General features: G+C 41.7%; 1 protein-coding gene across 1 annotated transcript in view; it reads right to left on the minus strand.

Annotated features, from left to right (window-relative positions):
* Nucleotides 1-829: 829 nt before the first annotated feature.
* The window catches only part of LOC120060189 (disintegrin and metalloproteinase domain-containing protein 17-like), a 33720-nt gene continuing 11435 nt past the window's right edge, over nucleotides 830-23114 (minus strand). The window contains exons 6-19 of the mRNA XM_039009324.1: nucleotides 20139-20269; nucleotides 14463-14549; nucleotides 13908-14033; nucleotides 13509-13653; nucleotides 13281-13372; nucleotides 12662-12814; nucleotides 12344-12543; nucleotides 11210-11313; nucleotides 9472-9606; nucleotides 7628-7758; nucleotides 7310-7388; nucleotides 6994-7082; nucleotides 6678-6713; nucleotides 830-2488 (exon numbers count right to left, since the gene is read on the minus strand). Coding sequence (XP_038865252.1) covers nucleotides 2087-2488; nucleotides 6678-6713; nucleotides 6994-7082; nucleotides 7310-7388; nucleotides 7628-7758; nucleotides 9472-9606; nucleotides 11210-11313; nucleotides 12344-12543; nucleotides 12662-12814; nucleotides 13281-13372; nucleotides 13509-13653; nucleotides 13908-14033; nucleotides 14463-14549; nucleotides 20139-20269 — 1910 coding nt within the window. The 3' untranslated portion in view covers nucleotides 830-2086. The remainder of the gene's footprint in view (nucleotides 2489-6677; nucleotides 6714-6993; nucleotides 7083-7309; nucleotides 7389-7627; nucleotides 7759-9471; nucleotides 9607-11209; nucleotides 11314-12343; nucleotides 12544-12661; nucleotides 12815-13280; nucleotides 13373-13508; nucleotides 13654-13907; nucleotides 14034-14462; nucleotides 14550-20138; nucleotides 20270-23114) is intronic.

A 23114-nucleotide genomic window follows, 5' to 3' on the forward strand; every position in this document is an offset into this window, starting at 1 on the left:
TTATTGGCAAAAGATCAGAAATAGACTGCCCGTGTAAACACAGCCGGACACTCAGTGCCTGTTTGGTTGCAATTACTAGAAAATAATGCCTTCCTCTGCAACATTAGAAACTTTCTAACAATACCCTTTGGCATCCATTTCACAGCTGAATTACTTTGTCGATAGGCAACATTACATCAGTAGTTATGTTAGGCATCACCCAAAATAATTGCCAAAGTTTCAAACAGATGATGTTCAAACTTGAAGACAAACCATGGTGATAAGGAGGACTAGAAACATATTAACAACCAATTAACAAAGTAAAAAATAAAATGGCAATATCAGAAATATTGCCAGAAAAAGGCAAATAATTAAAAACATTGTCTTACTGATGTGACAATGGAAAGATGACATAACATTAAAAAGGTCCAATGCAGTCATATTTATCTCAATATCAAATCATTTCTGGCTAACAATTAAAGCTGCAATATATTCGTTTTTTGGGCAACCCGTCCAAATTCACATAGAAATGTGTGTTACAAATCTGTCATAATTGAAAGCAAGTCTAAGAAGCAGTAGATCTGTCCTAGGTGCACCATTTCTATGCTTCCTGTTCTTAAGTTTCATTGTTGCGTCCTGCTTTCGGTTCTGTACACCAGCTTCAAATAAAATACTTTGGGCAGTGGTGTAAAGTAAAAAATACTTGAAAGTACTACTTAAGTTGTTTTTTGGGGTATTTGTACTCCACAATTTGACAACTTTTACTTTACTACATTCCTAAAGAAAAGTATGTACTTTTTTACTCCATTCACTTTCCCTGACACCCAAAAGTACTTGTTACATTTTGAATGCTTATCAAGAGAACATCTCTGATCATCCCTACTACCTCTGATCTGACGGACTCACTAAACACATGCTTCATTTGTAAGTGATGTGTGCACCTGGCTAGCCGTGTAAAAAAATGTAAATAATAAAAATAACAATCCTAAAAAACGGTGCCCTGTGGTTTGCTTAATATAAGGAATTTGAAACTATTTACTTTTAATACTTAACAATTTTGCTAGGACTGTCTGGGTGTGGTCTGAGTAGGGAGGGAAAAACTGAAAACTAGCTGTTGGCGGAGAGGCTTGGAACTCTTTCTTATTGGACTATTAACTAATTAACTGCCAGGCAGGACAAAACTCAATCCCACCAAAACAGGCTGACACTTCAGGCTGTCTTTTTAAACAGCTCTTACACTAAAAAGGATATCATAATTTTCAAAGTATTATTCCAACCTCAGTGTGGAAATACATATAAAACACAGGAATATCACATTGTTGACTGCACTGGGCCTTTAAAAACATTTAAAATAACACATTTCAGTTATTTGACCTTAGCATGATTCCTTTTAACACGGGCACTCTAACCCACCCACATGCCTAACCAATAGCCGTAAAGTCGCGGCAGTGGTAAATCAACTGGCCCAGCTGTCAATCAATCAACCCATTCTGACAGCTGTTAGTCAAGTCATTCAAAATAACACCTCCAAAGACTGTCTGGCCTGTATCGGAGTGAGTGGTGCCAAATAAAGCACTTGGCTTTGACTCTTGAAACGAACAAGGCACAAATGATTTCTTCCCCACAACACACACACAATCATTCAGTATCTAGGGTATTCTAAACTGCAGTCACTTGCATCAGAGCACTACTACTCATAAGCACCTACTGTTTTGGTTGTATGGGAGTCTTCAAAATTGACTTTATAAAATCTAGGATGTAGCCAACCCCACAGTGCTTTATTTAAGAGCTCTACTAGCAACGGTGTTGTTCTATGAACCCCAACCAGTGCTGTGTAACCAGTATTCCAGTCCCTTCTCTTCTAGGAGTGGATGTTTGTGTGTACTATAACAGTGTGTGTGTACTATAACAGTGTGTGTGTGTACTATAGTTTAGTCATGTATGCATGCCTCTTCTATATGTGGTGCGTGAATGCATGCATCTACCTACTCTAGACTATGTTCTCTCGTGTAAAATTGTGTGTGTGTACGTGTGTTTGCATGTACATGCCCGTAGCTGTGTGTATGCGAGTACATATACAAACATGTTCCCTCAGCACTGGGTCTCTTTACTGTTCACCATACAGGTTTGCTTCGAGACGGGGCTTGTCGTGGCGGTCCGATCGCGGCGTGCTCCGCTCTGCCGTCAGGTCCTCGTAAGACGACTTGGTGGCGTTGGAGCTTCCGGGTGGAGGGAAGTCGTCTTCATCCGGGTCGAGGTGAGAATCGCAGCTGGGATCCTCCTGGATAGTGGCCATCCGCAGGCCCTCCCCCACCACGACCACCCCGCTTCCCGGGGCAGGGCCAGAAGCCAAGCCTGGGGCACTGATGCTGCCTGAAGCAGGTGGGCCTGTTGGGGGTAGAGAAGGGAGGGAGTGGGGAAGGATCCGAGTGCCGGAGGTGGTTGGAGGCGTAGGTGGCTTGATGACGACAACAGAGGCCGTCTCGAAGCTGCTCAGCATCTCTGCTTTCTGAGGGGGACAGGAGGACAGCAGGGTCAGGTTTGTGTTTGACTAATCCACTGCCTGACTGTATCCTTTTCGAACTCAATTCAGTTGATCTTTAATGGTCTGGTCACACCATTACAACTGAATAGCCCAAAAACAAACAACTCAGACACTCTGGCTCCAAACAAGGTCTACACTCTGCCTTTTATAAAGACAACACGGCTCTTCTCCTCACATACATCGCGCATCCTTGTGACACGCCGGCAGCGTGCACCCTGGCCCCACCCCCCCAAAGCCTCACCCACTCCCCTAAAAGTTGGAGCTGTACCAAATACAGGTACCTTCACCATCCGCTGCAGTTCCGCGAGGGGCCAAGGCTTTGGGGGTGCAGAACAGGTCATTGTAAACGAATTATCCCAGTTTACTATTATTTATCCTTTATTTCATCAGGGAAGTCATATTGAGATTTATTTTTCAAGTGAGCCCATCAGACGTACTACAGTCTGAACTCATTCATGCCGCTTCTGGGCCAACTACAGCCCAGTTTCAAATTCATTCCTAAACTCTTGCCCCTAGGCACTTCGTGTAAATGTGAAAAGATTCAACGGGTAATAGCATATGGTTCTTACGCCAACTTGCCCTCTTACGGGCTTGGTGGAATCTTCACCCCATACTGCTTACAACTATGAAGTTCTTTCAGATCTAGGGGATCCGGGCTAGAGTCAGGCTCATCTATGGGATCCGGGTCAGGCTCATCTAGGGCATCCGGGTCAGGCTCATCTAGGGGATCCGGGATAGGGTCAGGCTCATCTAGGGGATCTGGGATAGGGTCAGGGTTAGGCTAGGGCTGTTGCGGTGACCATATTACCGCCACACCGGCAGTCATGAGTCATGACTGCAGTAAAATTTGACGTGACCGTTGAGTCATGGTGATATCCTCTTATCCACTCTGGACATGCATTGGTAGTACCCAACTCACTAATGATCATCAGGTCACTAATGGCCTGGTACTCAGGACTCTATTGTCCCTCTAACCACTGACATCAATGTAATACAATCGAAAGTCACAACAAACATCAAAACACTGCTTTTAAAACTCAACTTGATCAATTTGAAGAAAGTTCAACAGTTTGAAAACGAATGGAAAACATGGTCGTTGTGGATGTTGTTTTAAAGCCTAACAACTCAAATGGACAGCACTTTTTAAGGGGATGATTAAATCAAAACACACAAATGGAACAGGTCATTGTAACTCAAATATCCCAGTTTACTATTATTTATCCTTTATTTCAAAATGTAAAGTGTTGGTCCCATGTTTCATGAGCTGAAATAAAAGATCCTAGAAATGTTCCATACGCACATAAAGCGCATTTTTCTCCAATTTTGTGATCAAATTTGTTTACATCCCTGTTAGTGAGCATTTCTCCTTTGTCGAGATAATCCATCCACCTGACAGGTGGCATATCAAGAAGCTGATTAAATAGCGTGTTGGGGACAATAAAAAGCCACTCTAAACTGTGCAGTTTTGTCACAACGCCACATCTCAAGTTGAGGGAGAGTGCACTTGGCATGCTGACTGCAGGAATGTCCATAAGAGCTGTTTCCAGATAATGTAATGTTAATTTCTCTAAAATAAGCTGCCTCCAAAGCCGTTTTAGAGAATTTGGCAGTACGTACAACCTGCCTCACAACTGCAGACCATGTGTAACCACTCCAGCCCAGGACCTCCACATCCAGCTTCTTCACCTGCAGGATCGTCTGAGAACCAGCCACCTGGACAGCTGATGAAACTGAGGAGCATTTCTGTCTGTAATAAAGACCTTTTGTGGGTGGGCGTGGCTATCTCATGAATCTGATGTATTTAGGTGAGCGGACACCTGGGGCGATTGATTTGTGAGTTGCCTTTCGTGCCCGCTCCCATACCCTAGAATTGTTTATTTCTTAGTGACTTATTTGTATACAGGTAGACCAGAAAAGCCACATCCCTGATTGGCAGATGAGTGGCAACCCTGATTAGAAGCACCTGCTGCCCATCTGTTGTTCTTTACAAATGCTGTTTTTAATTTTGAAATTATACCTACACACTGAAAAAAGCTGTAAAGCAAAACGTCTGTGTACGTTATCCTTGATGCAGTGAAAATAACTTACAAAATTTAATTGGTCAGGGAGGTGACCAAGAACCCAATGGTCCCTTTGACAGAGCACCAGAGTTCCTCTGTGGAGATGAGAGAACCTTCCAGAAGGACAACCATCTCTGCAGCACTACACCAATCAGGCCTTTATGGTAGAGTGGCCAGACAGAAGCCACTCCTCAGTAAAAGGCACATGACAGCCCGCTTGGAGTTTGCCTAAAGGCACTTGAAGACTCTCAGACCATGAGAAACAAGATTCTCTGGTCTGACGAAACCAAGACTAGGAAACTAGTCAGGATCGAGGCAAAGATGAACAGAGCAAAGTACAGAGAGATCCTTAATGAAGTCCTGAGCGCTCTGGAGCAGGTTCTTAGACTGGGGTGAAGGTTCACCTTCCAACAGGTCAACAAGCCTAAGCACACAACCAAGACAACGCAGGAGTGGCTTCGGGACAAGTCTCTGAATGTCCTTGAGTGGCCCAGCCAGAGCCCGGACTTGAACCCGATCGAACATCTCTGGAGACCTGAAAATAGCTGTGCAGCAACACTCCCCATCCAACCTGACAGAGCTTGAGAGGATCTGCAGAGAAGAATGGGAGAAACTCCCCAAATACAGGTGTGCCAAGCTTGTAGTGTTATTTCGTCACTATGGCCTATTTATTGCCTTACCTCCCGAATCTTACGTCATTCGCACACACTGTATATAGACTTTTCTATTGTGGTATTGACTGTACGTTTGTTTATCCCATGTGTAACTGTGTTGTTGTTTGTGTCGCACTGCTTTGCTTTATCTTTGCCAGGTCGCAGTTGTAAATGAGAACTTGTTCTCAACTGGCCTACCTGATTAAATAAAGATGAAATAAATAAAATAAAAATACCCAGAAGACTCGAGGCTGTAATCACTGCCAAAGGTGCTTCAATAAAGTACTTAGTAAAGGGTCTGAATACTTATGTAAATGTAATATTTCCATTTTTTTATTAAAAAAATAAATAATGTTTGTGCTTTGACATTATGGGGTATTGTGTGTAAATCGATGAGGGGAAAAAAATATTTTATCAATTTTAGAATAAGACTAACGTAACAAATTGTGGAAAAAGTCAAGGGATCTAAATACTTTCCAAATGCACTGTAGAAAAGAGGATAATATCTTCTTTCTAATGATGTCAACTTTCTCAACTTCTAATATTGAGCAAATTACACACTCACTGGCGTTTGACATAGGCTTTGAAAAAGCACCCACGAGTACTAGGCATGGCAAATTCCACTGGCTGATGGTAAGCTTTCTTGACTTAGGACTCTAATGCGTTTCGCGCCAGTTCAGCTTTACAGCATGATTGAAAGGCAATGTTCCTTCGTTAGCGGAGACTGGATTCACGGTAAACGCTGCATATGTTGGCTCAAATCGGAAATTACATTTCTGTCATGCAATCTGTAGTCCTTAATAACATCTTGCCAACACATGGCCAACCTTTGACTAACCAGCTAAATGGCTGCTATTAGAGAAAATGTTTTCAGTTACCTATCTAGATAAAAAGGCTGTTAGTTTACAATTACTTTTCCAATTATAATGTGGGGAGGTCAAAATAATAAATCTATTAATTACTTCTCCTTGCCGTTCACCTGAAAAGACCTGCAAACATTTTTTTTTTTTGCTTACATGATGGTGGTCTCCGGTTTGCCTGGACAGGGGTCCCTGGGCAAGAAAAGACAACATGCTCTGTAGTAGTCTGAGTTCTCTAAAAGGGATAGCGTGTTTTAGTGAGTGCGACTTCAAAGTTCAAACCTAGAACATGTGGACAGTGGTGAACATGGGAGGGCATAGGACTTATGTTGGTGAAGTACATGGCATAGTCATGATGTGACAGACCTACGCTGGTGAAGTACATGGCATAGTCATGATGTGACAGACCTACGCTGGGGAAGGTCATGTTTTAGTCATGACGTGACAGACCTACGCTGGGGAAGGTCATGTTTTAGTCATGACGTGACAGACCTACGCTGGGGAAGGTCATGTTTTAGTCATGACGTGACAGACCTATGCTGGGGAAGGTCATGTTTTAGTCATGACGTGACAGACTTACGCTGGACTTGGTGTTCTCCTCCTCCAGATTTTTATCCTACAGAAACGAAACAGAAAGCATGCCGTTAGTGTATCAGCAATAGACATTAATATGTCTTAAAATCAACCATGTGGTGGGCTTCAAATATTATTATACAACATGCCAATATGAAGACACTTTTATCCAAAGCGACTTAGTGTCATCCGTGAATACATTTCACTTATGGGTGGTCCTGGGAATCGAACCCACTATCCTGTCGTTGCAAAGCGCCATGCTCCACCAACTGAGCAACAGAGGACAACATGTATAGACAGACATGCTCAGTAAGGTGTCTCACCACACAGTGCACCAGGATACTGAGAGGGATCCAGAAGATCAGAGAGAACACCACCACTGAGCCCACGATGTTGTCTGCCAGGAACTTCCCTACAAGAGGGAGACAGAGAGAAAAAGACAAACTCCAACCAGCCTTTCAAATAACCTCCAAGCTAGTCCAACTGGACCTCCAAGCTAGTCCAACTGGACCTCCAAGCTAGTCCAACTGGACCTCCAAGCTAGTCCAACTGGACCTCCAAGCTAGTCCAACTGGACCTCCAAGCTAGTCCAACTGGACCTCCAAGCTAGTCTAACGCCAACACTGCATCCCAACTCACCGAATGTGTTGATGTCCAGCTTGTCGATGAAATCCCACAACCTCTCGATCACATCCTGGACTTGCTTCATACATTTGCCCTGAAACAAACAGACAAATCAATATATCATAATTGTCAGCCAATTTAAATAGAACGTGGTAACTCTCCCTGTAGGACCAATACCATCTATTCAAAACATTCTTTGTGTAAAAATATATTTTATTATTTTAAAATGGATTTATTGACGTGAAATGTGTTGAAACTCTGAATACAGGCCGAGTCCATTCAGTGTGAGTAGAGGTGACAGGTCAATGCTAATAGTAGAGGTCAGTCACTCACGCCCTCGTCACAGAAGCCCACGGTGCAGGGTTTCCCCTTGCGCAGGTACAGGAAGTTCTGGTCCTTTTTGACGAAGGGAGTGCAGGTGCCATGTTGGTCCCGGCAGCAGACCTTACACGAGTTGACCATCTCTGGGAGAGTAAAGGGAGGTCAGTTAGGTTCAAGACAACCTGGTGTAATACTATTATCTGTATCTTTCTCCAAATGTCCTTTACAGTGCCTTAATATCCCTTGACTTATTCCACATGTTGTGTTACCGCCTGAATTCAACATTTAATAAACAATTTTTTCCTTAACCATCTACACACAATACCCCATAATGAAATGTTAGCACATGTATTGAAAATTAAATACATAAATCTCATTTACATAAGTATTCACAACCCTACAAATTGAGCTCTGGTGCATCCAATTTCCTTTGATCATCCTTGATATGTCACTACAACTTGATAGGCCAATTCATTTGTTTGGACATGATTTAGAAAGAAACACCTGTCTATCTATACAAGGTGTCAGAGCAGAAACTGTACCATGCAGTCCAAGGAACTGTTCTTAGATCTCCGAGATAGAATTGTGATGAGGCATATATCTGAGGAAGGGTATAAAACAACTTCTAGAATGTTGAACGTTTCCAAGAGCACAGTGGTCTCCATCATTGGGAAAGTAAAACATATGGAACTACCCAGACTGATTAGAGCTGGCCATCTGACCAAACAGAGCCTCCGGGCAAGAAGGACCTTGGTCATGGAGGTGACCAAGAACCCAATGAACACTCTGACAGTACTACAGAGTTCATTGACTGAGATGGGAGAACCTGCCAGAAGGACAACAGTCTCTACAGCACTCCACCAATCTGGAAGAGTGGCCAGACGGAAGCCAGTCCTAAAAAAAGAAGCACATGACAGCACGCCTGGAGCTTGCAAAACGTCACGTGAAAGACTCAAAGCACAAGGCAAAATGGTCTGATGGAAAAATGTAATTCTCTGGCCTGAATGCAAAGCCAGGCACTGCTCATCGCATGTCTAAAACCATCCCTACCATGAAGCATGGTGCTGGCAGCATCATGCTATGGGGATGCTTTTCAGTGGCAGAGACTGGGAGACTGGTAAGGATAGAACAACCTTAGACTGTGGCAAATATTTACATTCCAACAGGACATTGACCCCAAGCATACAGCCAAAGCAAAGCTGGAATGACTTCAGAACAAGAAATGTGAAAGTCCTTAAGAGGCACAGCCAAAGGCCAGACTTGTATCCCATTGAAAATATGTGGAAAGACTTGAAGATTGCTGTTCACTGCCACTCTCTATCTAACATAACAGAGCTTGAGAAAATCTGCCAGGAATAAATGGGAGAGAAGACCCAAATCCAGATGTGCAAAGCCGATACAGACATACCCAAGATGACTCAAAGCTGTAACCACCGCTAAAGGTGCTTCTACAAAGTATTAACTCAGGGGTGTTCAGAAACTCAAATATCCAGACATTTCTTTAAACATGTTTTCACTTTGTCATTATGGGGTATTGTGTGAGGGTGGGTGAGAAAAAATAAATGGAATCCATTTTGAATTCTGGCTGTAACACTACAAAATGTGGAATAAGTCAAGTGTTAATTAAGAACACTTTCTGAAGGCACTGTACAGTATATTGGCAGAAATCAAATTTAAGGCTTTGGGTTTCGAACATTAATTTAAACTTGAAGCCTCAAATCAAATAAAGAACAAAACTTTTAATGCAAAGATATTGAGATAGAGCCTCTCTATAGTTATATTTCTATGGGTACACCATGGTACTGTACAGTGATGTCAATCTAGATTGTAGCAGTGTGTATGTGAGAGGGTTGTACCATTACAAGCACAGGGCTGCAGGTTCTGCACAGCCTCACAGAAGGTCATGCACTCCCCGTCGCTGCACCTCCCACTGTCCACACAGATGGTATTGTCCGGAGCGTTGTCTGGGGTTGGGCACTCACTGCTGTTACCTAAGGTTTTGAGAAGGCGGCGGGGAGAGAGGACATCAAAGAAATTGAGATTCTCCCTCAGGAAGTCAGTCAAATACACAAACTGATGTCTCAACTAGAGGTCGACCGATTAATCGGAATGGCCGATTAATTAGGGCCGATTTCAAGTTTTCATAACAATCGGAAATTGGTATTTTTGGGCGCCGATTTTCCGCTTATTTTTTATACCTTTATTTAATCTTTGTTTAACTAGGCAAGTCAGTTAAGAACACATTCTTATTTTCAATGACGGCCTAGGAACGTTCTGCCTCAGATTTTTAACAGATTTTTAACCTTGTCAGCTCGGGGGATCCAATCTTGCAACCTTACAGTTAACTAGTCCAATGCTCTAACACCTGATTACATTGCACTCCACGAGGAGCCTGCCTGTTACGCGAATGCAGTAAGCTAAGGTAAGTTGCTAGCTAGCATTAAACTTATCTTATAAAAATACAATCAATCAATGACTGGCATTGCTCCAATGTGTACTTAACCATAAACATCAATGCCTTTCTTAAAATCAATACACAAGTATATATTTTTAAACCTGCATATTTAGCTAAAAGAAATCCAGGTTAGCAGGCAATATTAACCAGGTGAAATTGTGTCATTTCTCTTGCGTTCATTGCACGCAGAGTCAGGGTATATGCAACAGTTTGGGACGCCTGGCTCTTTGCAAATTAATTTGCCTGAATTTTACGTAATTATGACATAACATTGAAGGTTGTGCAATGTAACAGGAATATTTAGACTCATGGATGCCACCCGTTAGATAAAATACGGAACGGAATAAACGTTTTGTTTTCGAGGTGATAGTTTCCGGATTAGTCAAAGGTATATGGTTTAGAGAGAAATAGTCGACGCGTTATAATTCCTGTAATAACTTGCGGCTGAACTTGAAAGGTGTTCCTTCGTTATTTTACCGTTCATGTCTTCTATAGAGAATGTCTTGATCTACTTCAAATAAGGTCTCTGTTTCGCGGAGCAGCAGACTGACAGGGGACCATGCAGACAAGCTCTGCTTTCTGCACTACAACCTAAAACTTAACTGGGAATATTGAAGACCCATGGAAGCTGGTGATTCGTTTTAACATATGTTCTCATGTTATTTGATTTTATTTATGTATTATATTAAGTTAAAATAAAAGTGTTCATTGTTCATTCAGTATTGTTGCAATTGTCATTATTACAAAAATGTGTGTGTGTGTGTGTGTGTGTGTGTGTATGATATATATACAAAAAATATATATATTAAAAAAAAGCCGGTATCGGCTTTTTTTTGTCCTCCAATAATCGGTATCGGCGTTGAAAAATCATAATCGGTCGACCTCTAGTCTCAACAGCATGACCTGGAGACCTAGCCAGCTAGAGGATGTTGGTCCAAAATATCACTTACATAGCAGATAATGATTAGTTGTCCGGTTAAGAGTATATTTATTTTTCTTTAAACAGGGGTGAGTCCCATTGAGAACATATTTTACTAGGGAGCCCTGTATTACAGAGCATCAATGATCAATAAAAAAATCAATCACATCGGTCTGTTTAGTCGTGGCTATCCTGTGTATGACCAGTAGGGGAGGCTTACCTGTGCAGAGGGACATGCCCTTACAGGTGGCGTTGATTGGCTCCTGGCACGGCTTGCCTGCCTGCTGAAACTTGCAGTTCTTACAGCATGGACTGTTCCTGTCACTGGATGTACCCGGATGTAGAAAACGATAACTTCAGTTTCCATATTGGGAATGTCACTAAGCATCATAGTAGTGTGTATGCACTGGCATGGTGATGATAGAGAGGAAGGTTACTGGATAGTATGTTCAAGGTCCAATGCAGCCATTTTTATCTCAATATCAAATCCTTTCTGGGTAACAATAAAGTACCTTACTGTGTTAATTTTCAATTAAAATGAAAAAAAAAAAAAATAATGTAAATAGCTTTTACATTTTTTTTAAACATTTTTAAGTCATTTAGCAGACGCTCTTATCCAGAGCGACTTACAAGTACATACATTCATACTTTTTTTGTACTGGCCCCCCGTGGGAAACGAACCCACAACCCTGGCGTTGCAAGCGCCATGGTCTACCAACTGAGCCACACGGGACCAGCTTCTTAGCAAAGTGCAATTTCTCAAGCAAGAATTTTGCTAGGACTGTCTGGGAGTGGTCTGAGTAGGGAGGGGAAAACTGAAAACAACCTGTAATTGGCAGAGCGGTTTGGAACTCTCTTATTGGTCTATTAACTCATTTACCGCCTGGTGATGTCACCAGGCAGGCCAAAACTGCCAAAAGAGGCTGAAATTTCAGGCTGTCTTTTCAAACAGCTTTTACACTAAAACGGCTTCATGGTCATTTTCACAGTATTATTCCAACCAGTGTGAAAATGTATATAAAAATACAGGAGGAGAAAAAGAAAAGAAAAAAAAGAAATAAAAATAACACGTTTTTGACAGCACTGGGCCTTTAAACACACACAAAATAACTGCAATGTCAGTAGGGTATCAATGTCAGTTTACTTTATATTATGAAATTGACATGATTCTGTATGTAACCATGTTGTAACTTCTACATGACACTGCAAACTAAATTTCCCCAAGGGGACAATAAAGTCAGCCAGTAAGTAAAGAAAGGCAGGAATTCACTGAAGCCCTTGTAAATGTCATCCTACCATATGAATTACTGCACTCAGAGGTGGCCATTTTGGGCCGTGTTTGGCGGGTTTCTACCTGCACTGGGACTCGGGCCGGAACTTGCAGTCGGCGGAGCAGCACTGGTCGTCGTTGAGGTGCAGCAGGCCCGGGTCGCACTCCTCCCCTTCCTCAACGCGCAAGTTCCCACACACCTTGCTGTTCCTCTCCTTGAAGCAGATAGGAGCCTTGAGGCGCAGCGTCTTCCCTATGGAGATCTTACTGCAGTTGGAGAAACGCTGTGGGGAGAAGACAAATATAAAGGAAGGGAGGAAGGAAAGAAAGAATATAAGGTAAATGTCATGTGAGCATATACGAGTCATTTGACAGAAGATTTGAAGCACACAAGAGCATTACCTTGTTATTGTAGTGGTCCCCGCTCACAGCGATGGGGTACATGACAAACTTGCCCCCGTGGTCGTCGCTAGGGGCGCAGTAGTGCATGCTGTCAGGGTCGTGCTCAGCTCCAAAGTTGTGGCCCAGCTCATGTGTTGTCACCAAATCTGCTTCCTGGTGATGGGGGAAAAAACAAAACAAAAAAACACTTAATGCTTGGAAACCATACATTGACTTGCAACAATTAATAAAATAATAAAGAAATAATGACATAACTATTATCTTTGGGATATAAAAGCATGTAGAATATCTGAGGAGCAGTGACTTGAAGAGGGTCTTGTAAGGTCTAAGTCATTAATATTAGTCACATGATGCATACTGCTGCCTACTCAACCCATGACCCAAAACAATGTGCCCCACAGATTATTCTATCCATCACGAGTGTCATTAGACAACACCTCAAACCATCATCTTGACTGAGTACTGCCTTGGGGCCCATCATCTGACCTATGACCCAGAAAGATGTCATGAATTATGCAATACAGGGAGTTGTTCAGTCCTGGTTCTAGTTTGTTCGATAGAGGGTGTAGACGCCATAGAAATAGCATGGCTGGATTCAGATACTCAATGAGGAACCTACCTTGGTTAGAATGGTTTTGCCATAATTCTTAGTGCTGGTTAAACCAGTGTTGAGGAAACTGGGGTTCTTCACAGAACTAGATGGAAAGAAAGCTGCAGAAAACAAAAAGAGAAATCAGACTAGAAATATAGGAGCAATCTCTTGAGAATCTATCACACCATTATCAAAACACTAATCATAGTTATTTGATCAGAATTGAGAGGACCTTTGTGAGAGGCTAAGCCTTACGTTCAGGGCAGAGGCCCCCCAGAGCCTGGGCTTTAGAAGGGGCCACGTAAGCCAAGCCCAGTGTCCCCTCGTCAAAGTCCTGATAGGTGAACAGGTGGGCCAGGCACACAGTGCTAGCATTGTCCGCTATGTCCGTGCTAAATTGCTGCAGAGAAAGAGAGGTATTGAAAAATTAATGAGAAGAAAATAGTAGTCATTACAAGCCAAAAGTATCCCCCATTGGTGAGGGTGTTTGTTGTCAATCATGTTTAGGCCCTTTCAAGTAAATGTTATTGAAGATTCTACAACGTAAAGTTCATACAGTGACCCCCCCAAAAAATGTGTCTTCATGTACTCCCTACATTACAGGCTACACTCTGTAATGGCATCTGAGTAGATTAGTCATTAGCAGTGTCTCACTTCCAGCAGTTTCTTGACGTCCCACACCTCCTTGCCTTGGATAGGGCTTCCCTTCATGTTGTAGTGGGTCCAGTCCGGCCCAGCCTGGCCAAGCGGCGCTCTGGTCGGCTCCTTGTTGATGATGATCTACAACCAGGACATTACAACTTCTTAAACCCAATAAAGGTTACAGCACGTACTACAGTCCCCATAATGCTCTGCACAAGATATTATGGTCTGGAGAAGATATGAATCATAGACCGCCACATTTATTCAGTGAGACAGCGGTGGTTTCGTAGTAGACACAGTGTTGCCATTCATTCCCACACAAAGAGTTTCCACGGTCTGCTTCAAAAATGCTTTTCCATATTCAATTAGGGTACTACAGTTATGCTCAGCTTCATTTCTCAACCCAGCACTGACACATAACACACTCAGCTGTGTTGTCACTAGTGATATGGAATGATTGGCATGGAAATGACAACACCAAATGACAACATGCCAAATATTTGCTTACAACTACTACAACAATACAACTACTACCAACTCACACACACAGCTAGCAAATAGTCCCACCTGTTGGATCTGAACACCGTATCCTGTAAACTCGTCATCCCAGGTTGTGTTCCTGTACATGTCATCCACTCTGTCAATCAACTCAATCTGGGGGAAACAGACAGTATTAGTACAAACCCAGATAATGCCTGTTCCTGGACAGTGGTTTGTTGCAGCACTACACAATTCCAAATGGACCTCATGGCTCTACTTTCAGGTACTTCATGAAGGTCTAAAACACATCTCAAACTCATTCCACGGACGGTCTGAGTGTCTGCGGGTTTTCACTCCTCCCTTGTACTTGATTGGTGAATTAAAAGGTCACTAATTAGTATAGAACTCCTCTCACCTGCTTGTTTAAGTCTTAATTGAAAGGAAAAAACAAAAACTAGCAGACACTAGAGCTGTGTTCGACTACTCATACTAACCCCACTAAGCATACTATTTGTGATGTAAATTAAGTCTGTAATATGCTTATTTGTCATAAACTCAGCAAAAAAAGAAACGTCCTCTCACTGTCAACTGTGTTTATTTTGAGCAAACTTAACATGTGTAAATATTTGTATGAACATAACAAGATTCAACAACAGACAAACTGAACAAATTCCACAGACATGTGACTAACAGAAATGTAATAATGTGTCCCTGAACAAGAGGGGGATCAAAATCAAAAGTAACAGTCAGTATCTGGTGTGGCCACCAGCTGCATTAAGTACTGCAGTGCATCTCCTCCTCATGGACTGGACTAGATTTGCCAGTTCTTGCTGTGAGATGTTACCCCACTCTTCCACCAAGGCACCTGCAAGTTCACTGACATTTCTGGGGGGAGGGATGGCCCTAGCCCTAGCCCTCCGATCCAACAGGTCCCAGACGTGCTCAATGGGACTGAGATCCAGGCTCTTCGCTGGCCATGGCAGAACACTGACATTCTGTCTTGCAGGAAATCACGCACTGAACGAGCAATATGGCTGGTGGCATTGTCATGCTGGAGGGTCATGTCAGGATGAGCCTGCAGGAAAGGTACCACATGAGGGAGGATGTCGTTTTCCCTGTAACGCACAGCGTTGAGATTGCCTGCAATGACAACAAGCTCAGTCTGATGATGCTGTGACACACCGCCCCAGACCATGACAGACCCTTCACCACCAAATCGATCCCGCTCCAGAGTACAGGCCTCGGTGTAACGCTCATTCCTTCGACGATAAACACAAATCCGACCATCACCCGTTGAGACAAAACCGCGATTCGTCAGTGAAGAGCACTTTTTGCCAGTCCTGTCTGGTCCAGCAACAGTGGGTTTGTGCCCATAGGCAACGTTGTTGCCGGTGATGTCTGGTGAGGACCTGCCTTACAACAGGCCTACAAGCCCTCAGTCCAGCCTCTCTCAGCCTATTGCGGACAGTCTGAGCACTGATGAAAGGATTGTGCGTTCCTGGTGTAACTCGGGCAGTTGTTGTTGCCATCCTGTACCTGCCCCGCAGGTGTGATGTTCGAATGTACCGATCCTGTGCAGGTGTTGTTACACATGGTCTGCCACTGCGAGGATGATCAGCTGTCCGCCTTGTCTCCCTGTAGCGCTGTCTTTGGCATCTCACAGTACGGACATTGCAATTTATTGCCCTGGCCACATCTGCAGTCCTCATGCCTCCTCGCAGCATGCCTAAGGCACATTCACACAGATGAGCAGGGTCCCTGGGCATCTTTCTTTTGGTGTTTTTCTGAGTCAGTAGAAAGGCCTCTTTCGTGTCCTAAATTTTCATAACTGTGACCTTAATTGCCTACCATCTGTAAGCTGTTCATGTCTTAATGACTGTTCCACAGGTGCATGTTCATTAATTGTTTATGGTTCATTGAACAAGCATGGGAAACAGTGTTTAAATGAAGATATTTGGATTTTTATGAATTATCTTTGAAAGACAGGGTCCTGAAAAGGGGACTTTTCTTTTTCTGCTGAGTTTAGTATAGATATAGTTAGTATGCCAAAACAGTTCCCGCATGTCATACTAAAATACGAAGTATACAAGCAGTGGACACTATTTCTGTGCTTTTAGGGCCAATAATGCAATTGCTCAGAAAATGAGTGTAGCTTCACAACATTTTCAGATTTTAAGAAAATATGCAGCCGAAGACCGACGAGAGCGGGTACAAATTCATTGCTTTAAAGAATTATGGCAAATGTTAAGAAAATGTTGTTATTTGACTTTTCAAATAACTTACGTTACACCTTATGTTAGCTGACAATTTGTTAGCTACTCTAGCCTTACGAACTGCATAGCATTACAGCAGTAGCTTGTATGTACCGGTATGTTAGCTAGCTACTTAAAGTTAGTTGGCTACTAATAAATCAAACTTGCCAGTATACAGTATTAACTATATGCTATCTAACTACTCAATGTTTCTTGACTTGATTATTCACATCATTCTTAGCCGTATAGTTGTTGTGCATTCTCAATGGATATGGTTGATGAAGTCGTAAGATGTCTAGCTAGTAATTTGTTATGCTAACAAGATGTTGCATAGCAACAGCATCAACTTCCAGTAGGCAGACAAAGCGCTAGTACACTCAACTGAAAGGATATTGTTTGTTTACAGTATACTAAAATGCACAAATAGTATATACTCATTAAGTACGTAGTATACAGTATGTGTATTAGAACACAGTTTAGGACTTCCATGGAATGAGTTTGAAACCCCTGGTCTAAAAGCATTGAGTAGGTATAGCACAGGTTGTTGGCACCTTAATTGGGGAAACAGGCTCGTGTAAGGAGCGGAATTAGTGGAATGGTATCAAGTACATCAAACATGGTTTCCAGGTATTTGATGCTGTTCCATTTGCGTGGTTCCGGCCATTATAATGAGCCATCCTGTGAGGCATAATGATAGATTGCTAATAGCTCCACCTTAGGCTCGATGAAAATCTGACTACAACCTATAGGATCTCCTCAGATTTACCAACCATACACCCGAGTGTACAAAAGATTAGGAACACCATCATAATGTTGAGTTGCACCCCCTTTTGCCCTCAGAACATCCTCAATTCGTAGGGACATTGACACTACAAGGTGTTGAAAGCATTCAACGGGGATGCTGGCCCATGTTGACTCCAATGCTTTCCACAGTTGTGTCAAGTTGGCTGGATGTCCTTTGACCATTTTACACACACGGGAAACTGTTGAGCGTGAAAAACCCAGCAGAGTTGCAGTTCTTGACACACTCAAACCGGTGCGCCTGGCACCTACTACCATACCTCATTGAAAAGGCACTTAAATCTTTTGTCTTGCCCATTCACCCTCTGAATAGCACACACACACAATCCATGTCTCAACTGTCTCAAGGCTTAAACATCTAATTGAAATAAATTAAGTAGGCCCAAATCTATGGATTCCACGACTGGGAATACAGATATGCATCTTTTGGTCACAGATACCTTAAAAATAAATAAATAGGCCTCAGGATCTCGTCACGGTATCTTTGTGCATTCAAATTGCCATCAATAAAATGCAATTGTGTTTGTTTTCCGTAGCTTATGTTTTCCGTAGCTTATGTTTTCCGTAGCTTATGCCTGCCCATATCATAACCCCACCGCTCTGTTCAATACGTTGACACCAGAAAACCGCTCACCCACACAACGCCAATCACATGGTCTGCGGTTGTAAGGGCCTGTTGGATGTACTGGCAAATTCTCAAAAACAACTTACGGCGGCTTACGGTAGAGAAATTAAGAATTTTATCTGGCAACAGCTCTGGTGGACATTCCTCTAGTCAGCATGCCAATAGCACGCTCCCTCAAAACTTGAGACATCTGTGGCATTTTATTGTGGGATAAAATTGCAATTTTTAGAGTGGCATTTTATTGTCCCCAGCACAAGGTGCACCTGTAATGATCATGCTGTTTAATCAGCTTCTTGATATGCCACACCTATCAGGTGGATGGATTATCTTGGACTAACACTTTACATGTTGTGTTTATATTTTTGTTAAGTATATATTTTTTCCAATATAATTTTCATTCTTTAGAATTTTCCCTTAACACTACCACCCCTTCCCTAATTGGAGTAAACTAACAGGCAACAATACTTAGGCGTCTATTTCCTGCTTATACATACATTTTACGGACACAGTTTATTTTACAATAGTGCTACCAAATACTAATTGAGTGTATGTAAACTTCTGACCAACTGGGAATGTGATGAAAGAAATAAAAGCTGAAATAAATCTCTACTATTATTCTGACATTTCACATTATTAAAATAAAGTGGTGATCCTAACTGACCTAAAACAGGGAATTTTTACTTGGATTAAATGTCAGGAATTGTGAACAAATGAGTTTAAATATATTTGACTAAGGTGTATGTAAACTTCCGACTTCAACTGTGTGTATGTATGTATATATAAGTTATTACATTATATTGGTTGCAAGAATTATGTATAATAATTTAAATTAAAAACTACATTTTGAATCCGCCTTCGTTTTGTGTATCAGCTCATAAATCATGTGCCATTGAATCGGTACATCAAAAATCTCCTCCCAACTATTTTGCAACCTGTATGGTGCAGCTGTATTTCCACACTATGAGGTTGGAATAATACTGTGACTTTTTTGAAAATTCTGATAAACTAACAGGGCATTAAGAGCATTTTGAAAAGAACGCCTGAAATTTCAACCTGTTTTGGTGACATCACCAGGCAATAACTTAGTTAATAGACCAATAAGAAAGAGTTCCCAACATTGATGTTAAGTCATAATATTAGGATTCAGATGGACCTGCAAACTATATTGTTAGGGGATCTGAAAAACCATGATCAGTCAATGGGAAATATCATTGTAGTCTTGGGTAAAGTATTTATTTTCAGGGCAATAGCGGTAGAAATGTTACAAATAGGGAAGTTCAGGAGCCTCGTAAGACATCACAGTAAAATGGAGGGATGTATTGCAAAAGGAAATTGCTAAATGGCGTTATACTGGGAAAGATGGGTTAATCTGTGGACACCGGAGGGCTGGAGTTAAAATCACAATGAATGGTGGATTGGCCGCTGTGGGTGAAAATCCAGCACTTGCAGTAAGAGGAAAATAGGAATATATGTATAATTATTTAACTACATATAATGTGTACATGAAGTATTGTTGTCCCTTAGTTTACTATAAATCAGGGTAGGGATGGTAGGGGGAAAGAATAAATAAATAAAAAGGGGATTAGAAATTATACAAAACAATTAAATTGATAGAACTCACAATCTGCAATATGAAATCTTTATTTGGTACATAATAGGCACTTACTATAGTCATTTTTTAAATTTAACCTCTTGAGATGGGAATACCTGTTCTTTATTACTTTGTTCTCATCATGACAGAATGTTAAAATTAGGTGAAATAAAACTTATTTTTTTCTCCATCAAATTACACTACCCAAAAGGGACAAATTTCGTGGAATGCAGATTTTTTGGGGGCACTGATCATTTAGACAATTCACGATGTAACAGGTGCTCGCATCTTTCGAATTTCAGAAGAGGAAAGGACATTTGGCCCATAGACTTGCCCAGAAACTGGCTGCGAGTTTCCCTTTATAGGGGTAAATACTTCGCTAGTCTCGTTAGTATCGTTTCTAACACGTCGCCCCGGAGAACTTAAATCGAACATCCGACACAATTATGCAAGATTTTAGATCTGGGTATCTGAGATTAGTTTGGGACTCTCACCAGGTAGTTGAGTGTAATGCTCTCCTCTCCGCGGCCCATGTGTTTGAAGAAGCGGTAGTCGGCCACCAGGGCTAGAGGACAGGTGTTCTTCTTGTGGTTGTGGGTCACTCTCTTCTCTCTGTGGAGGGAATCTATGATGGGAGGAAGGAATGAGAGGAGAGAAACACTGTAAGAAGTCACAGGTGGGAGAATGAGTGAATGAGGCAAGCACTTAAGTTCCAACTGTTCGGTGCCCTTGTATTCACATTTAGTTTGCCTATGAACTGATTTCATGCAGTATACTATACAGTGGCAAGAAAAGGTATGTGAACCCTTTGGAATTACCTGGATTTCTGAATAAATTAGTTTAAAAAAAAATTGATTTGATCTTCATCTAAGTCACAACAATAGACAAACAGTGTGCTTAAACTACTAACACACAAATTCTTGTATTTTTCTTGTCTATATTGAATACATCATTTAAACATTCACAGTGTAGTTTGGAAAAAGTATGTGAACCCCTAGGCTAACGACTTTTCCAAAAGCTAATTGGAGACAGGAGTCAGCTAACCTGGAGTCCAATCAATGAGACAAGATTGGAGATGTTGTCAGAGCTGTTAGAGCTGCCCTGCACTACAAAAGAAAATGAAAAAAAAAAAGAGAAGCATTGCCTGATGTACACCATGCCTCGTACAAAAGAGATCTCAGAATAATTTTTGTTGACTTGCATAAAGCTGGAAAGGGTTATGAAGCGGGAGAGGCTATATGAGTTAAAGGATGTCTTAGACACTTTGTAGAACCTGGGGAGAGCCATCATATACTGTACTCTGTACCAACTTCTGCCTACAATTGTATTACTAAAGGATAATTTTAATACTTAAACAAAGAGTGTGTTTCCTTTCTACTACCAATATATACGTTTGATAATTATATAGACCTGATCATCTGTTGAAGAAATTGACCAATAGTTACAAAAGTATCTCTAAAAGCCTTGATGTTCATCAGTCCATGGTAAGACAAATTGTCTATAAATGGAGAAAGTTCAGCCCTGTTGCTACTCTCCTTAGGAGTGGCCGTCCTGTAAAGATGACTGCAGGAGCACAGTGCAGAATGCTCAATAAGGTTAAGAAGAATCCTTGAGAGTCAGCTAAAGACTTACAGAAATCTCTGGAACATGCTAACATCTCTGACGAGTCTACAATACGTAAAACACTAAACAAGAATGGTGTTCATGGGAGGACACCACGGAAGAAGCCACTGCGGTCCAAAAAAAAACATTGCTGCACGTCTGAAGTTCGCAAAAGAGCACCTGGATGTTCCATATCGCTTCCGGCAAAATATTCTGTGGACAGATTAAACTAAAGTTGAGTTGTTTGGAAGGAACACACAACACAATGCGTAAAAAAAAAAAAAAAGGCACAGCACACCAACATCAAAACCTAATCCCAACTGTAAAGTATGGTAGAGGGAGCATCATCGTTTGGGGCTGCTTTACTACCTCAGGGCCTGGACAGCTTGCTATTGTCGACGGAAAAATGTATTCCCAAGTTTATCAAGACATTTTGAAGGAGAATGTTTGGCTATCTGTCCACAAATTGATGCTCAACAGAAGTTGGGTGATGCAACAGGACAATGACCCAAAACAGAAGTAAATAAACAACAGAATCGCTTCAACAGAAGAAAATACGCCTTCTGGAGTGGCTCAGTCAGAGTCCTGACCTCAATTTAAAATGCGGTGGCATGACCTCGAGAGAGGTTCACACCAGACATCCTAAGAATATTGCTGACCTGAAACAGTTTTGTAAAGATGAATGGACCAAAATTCCTCCTAACCATTGTGCAGGTCTGATCCGCAACTACAGAAAACATTTGGTTGAGTTTATTGCTGCCAAAGGAGGGTCAACCAGTTATTAAATCCAAGGGTTCATATACTTTTTCCAACCTACACTGTGAATGTTTACACGGTGTGTTCAATAAAAACAAGAAAACGTCAAATAGTTTGTGTTATTAGTTTAAGCAGACTGTTTGTCTTTTGTTGTAACTTTAAGATCATATCAAATTTTATGACCAATTTATGCAGAAATCCACTTTTTCTTGACACCATTTGTTCATAAGAGTAAAATTAAAAATTAAAGATATAGGCCTAGCTGATGAATCCTTTACTATAGAGTAATTTTCAGAACTTTCAGATTTCCAACTTTGTGTTTAGTAAAATGAATCAACACCACTTATTCTATGAGGAGGAAGACTGTGGCTTGTAGGATTCATCATTACAAGAATCTGTAATCAAAATAGCAAAGCACTACTTTCGGAATAAATGTTTTTATTAACCCTTATTTGAAATTCACAGGTTATTCCATCTGTAGAATAATAGCTTCTGCTCAGCTCAGAAACCACACTGTACAGCATGTGTCAATTCAAACTAACTATGTTAATTCCCTTCCGACTACATCCATTTGGAGTGGGCCTGGTGTATCATAGTACCTGGCTACACACCACAGTCAGCAGCAGCCCCCCCCCCCCCCCCCCCCACACAAAGACAAGTCAATCATGTACTCTTCTTCCCTCCACAAAGACCTCAGATTCTTCCGTAGCGAACCACAGCATGTGGGTGTACTCACTATGGCTTCCCCTCCGTGTATTACATACAACAGCTCTCATGAATTCTAATGTTTCTGTGGAGATCATTCACATCATTTTCCACAGTTTTTTTGAAGAGGACATTGTCTTGAGCACCTTCAGATTTCCCCCAGGTCATTGTCATTCTTTACATTTTACAGGCAGCACAAAGGAATCAGAGCTTTATATAACACCCTGTTGCCAGCCTATGGAACATAGGTTTTAGACATTAAAGGGTTTTTATTAATTGTGAGGCTGTGTGGGGACGAGATAGAATGGGCGCCCACCTACCTACTACCTCCTCTCCTCCAGGAATCATCTTCCTCCATTTCCCTACCTCCTCACACTAAGGTTGTATAAAGTAGCTTCTAATGTTTG

This window comes from Salvelinus namaycush, chromosome 15 (genome assembly GCF_016432855.1).
Source record: "Salvelinus namaycush isolate Seneca chromosome 15, SaNama_1.0, whole genome shotgun sequence".
Classification (NCBI taxonomy): domain Eukaryota; kingdom Metazoa; phylum Chordata; class Actinopteri; order Salmoniformes; family Salmonidae; genus Salvelinus; species Salvelinus namaycush.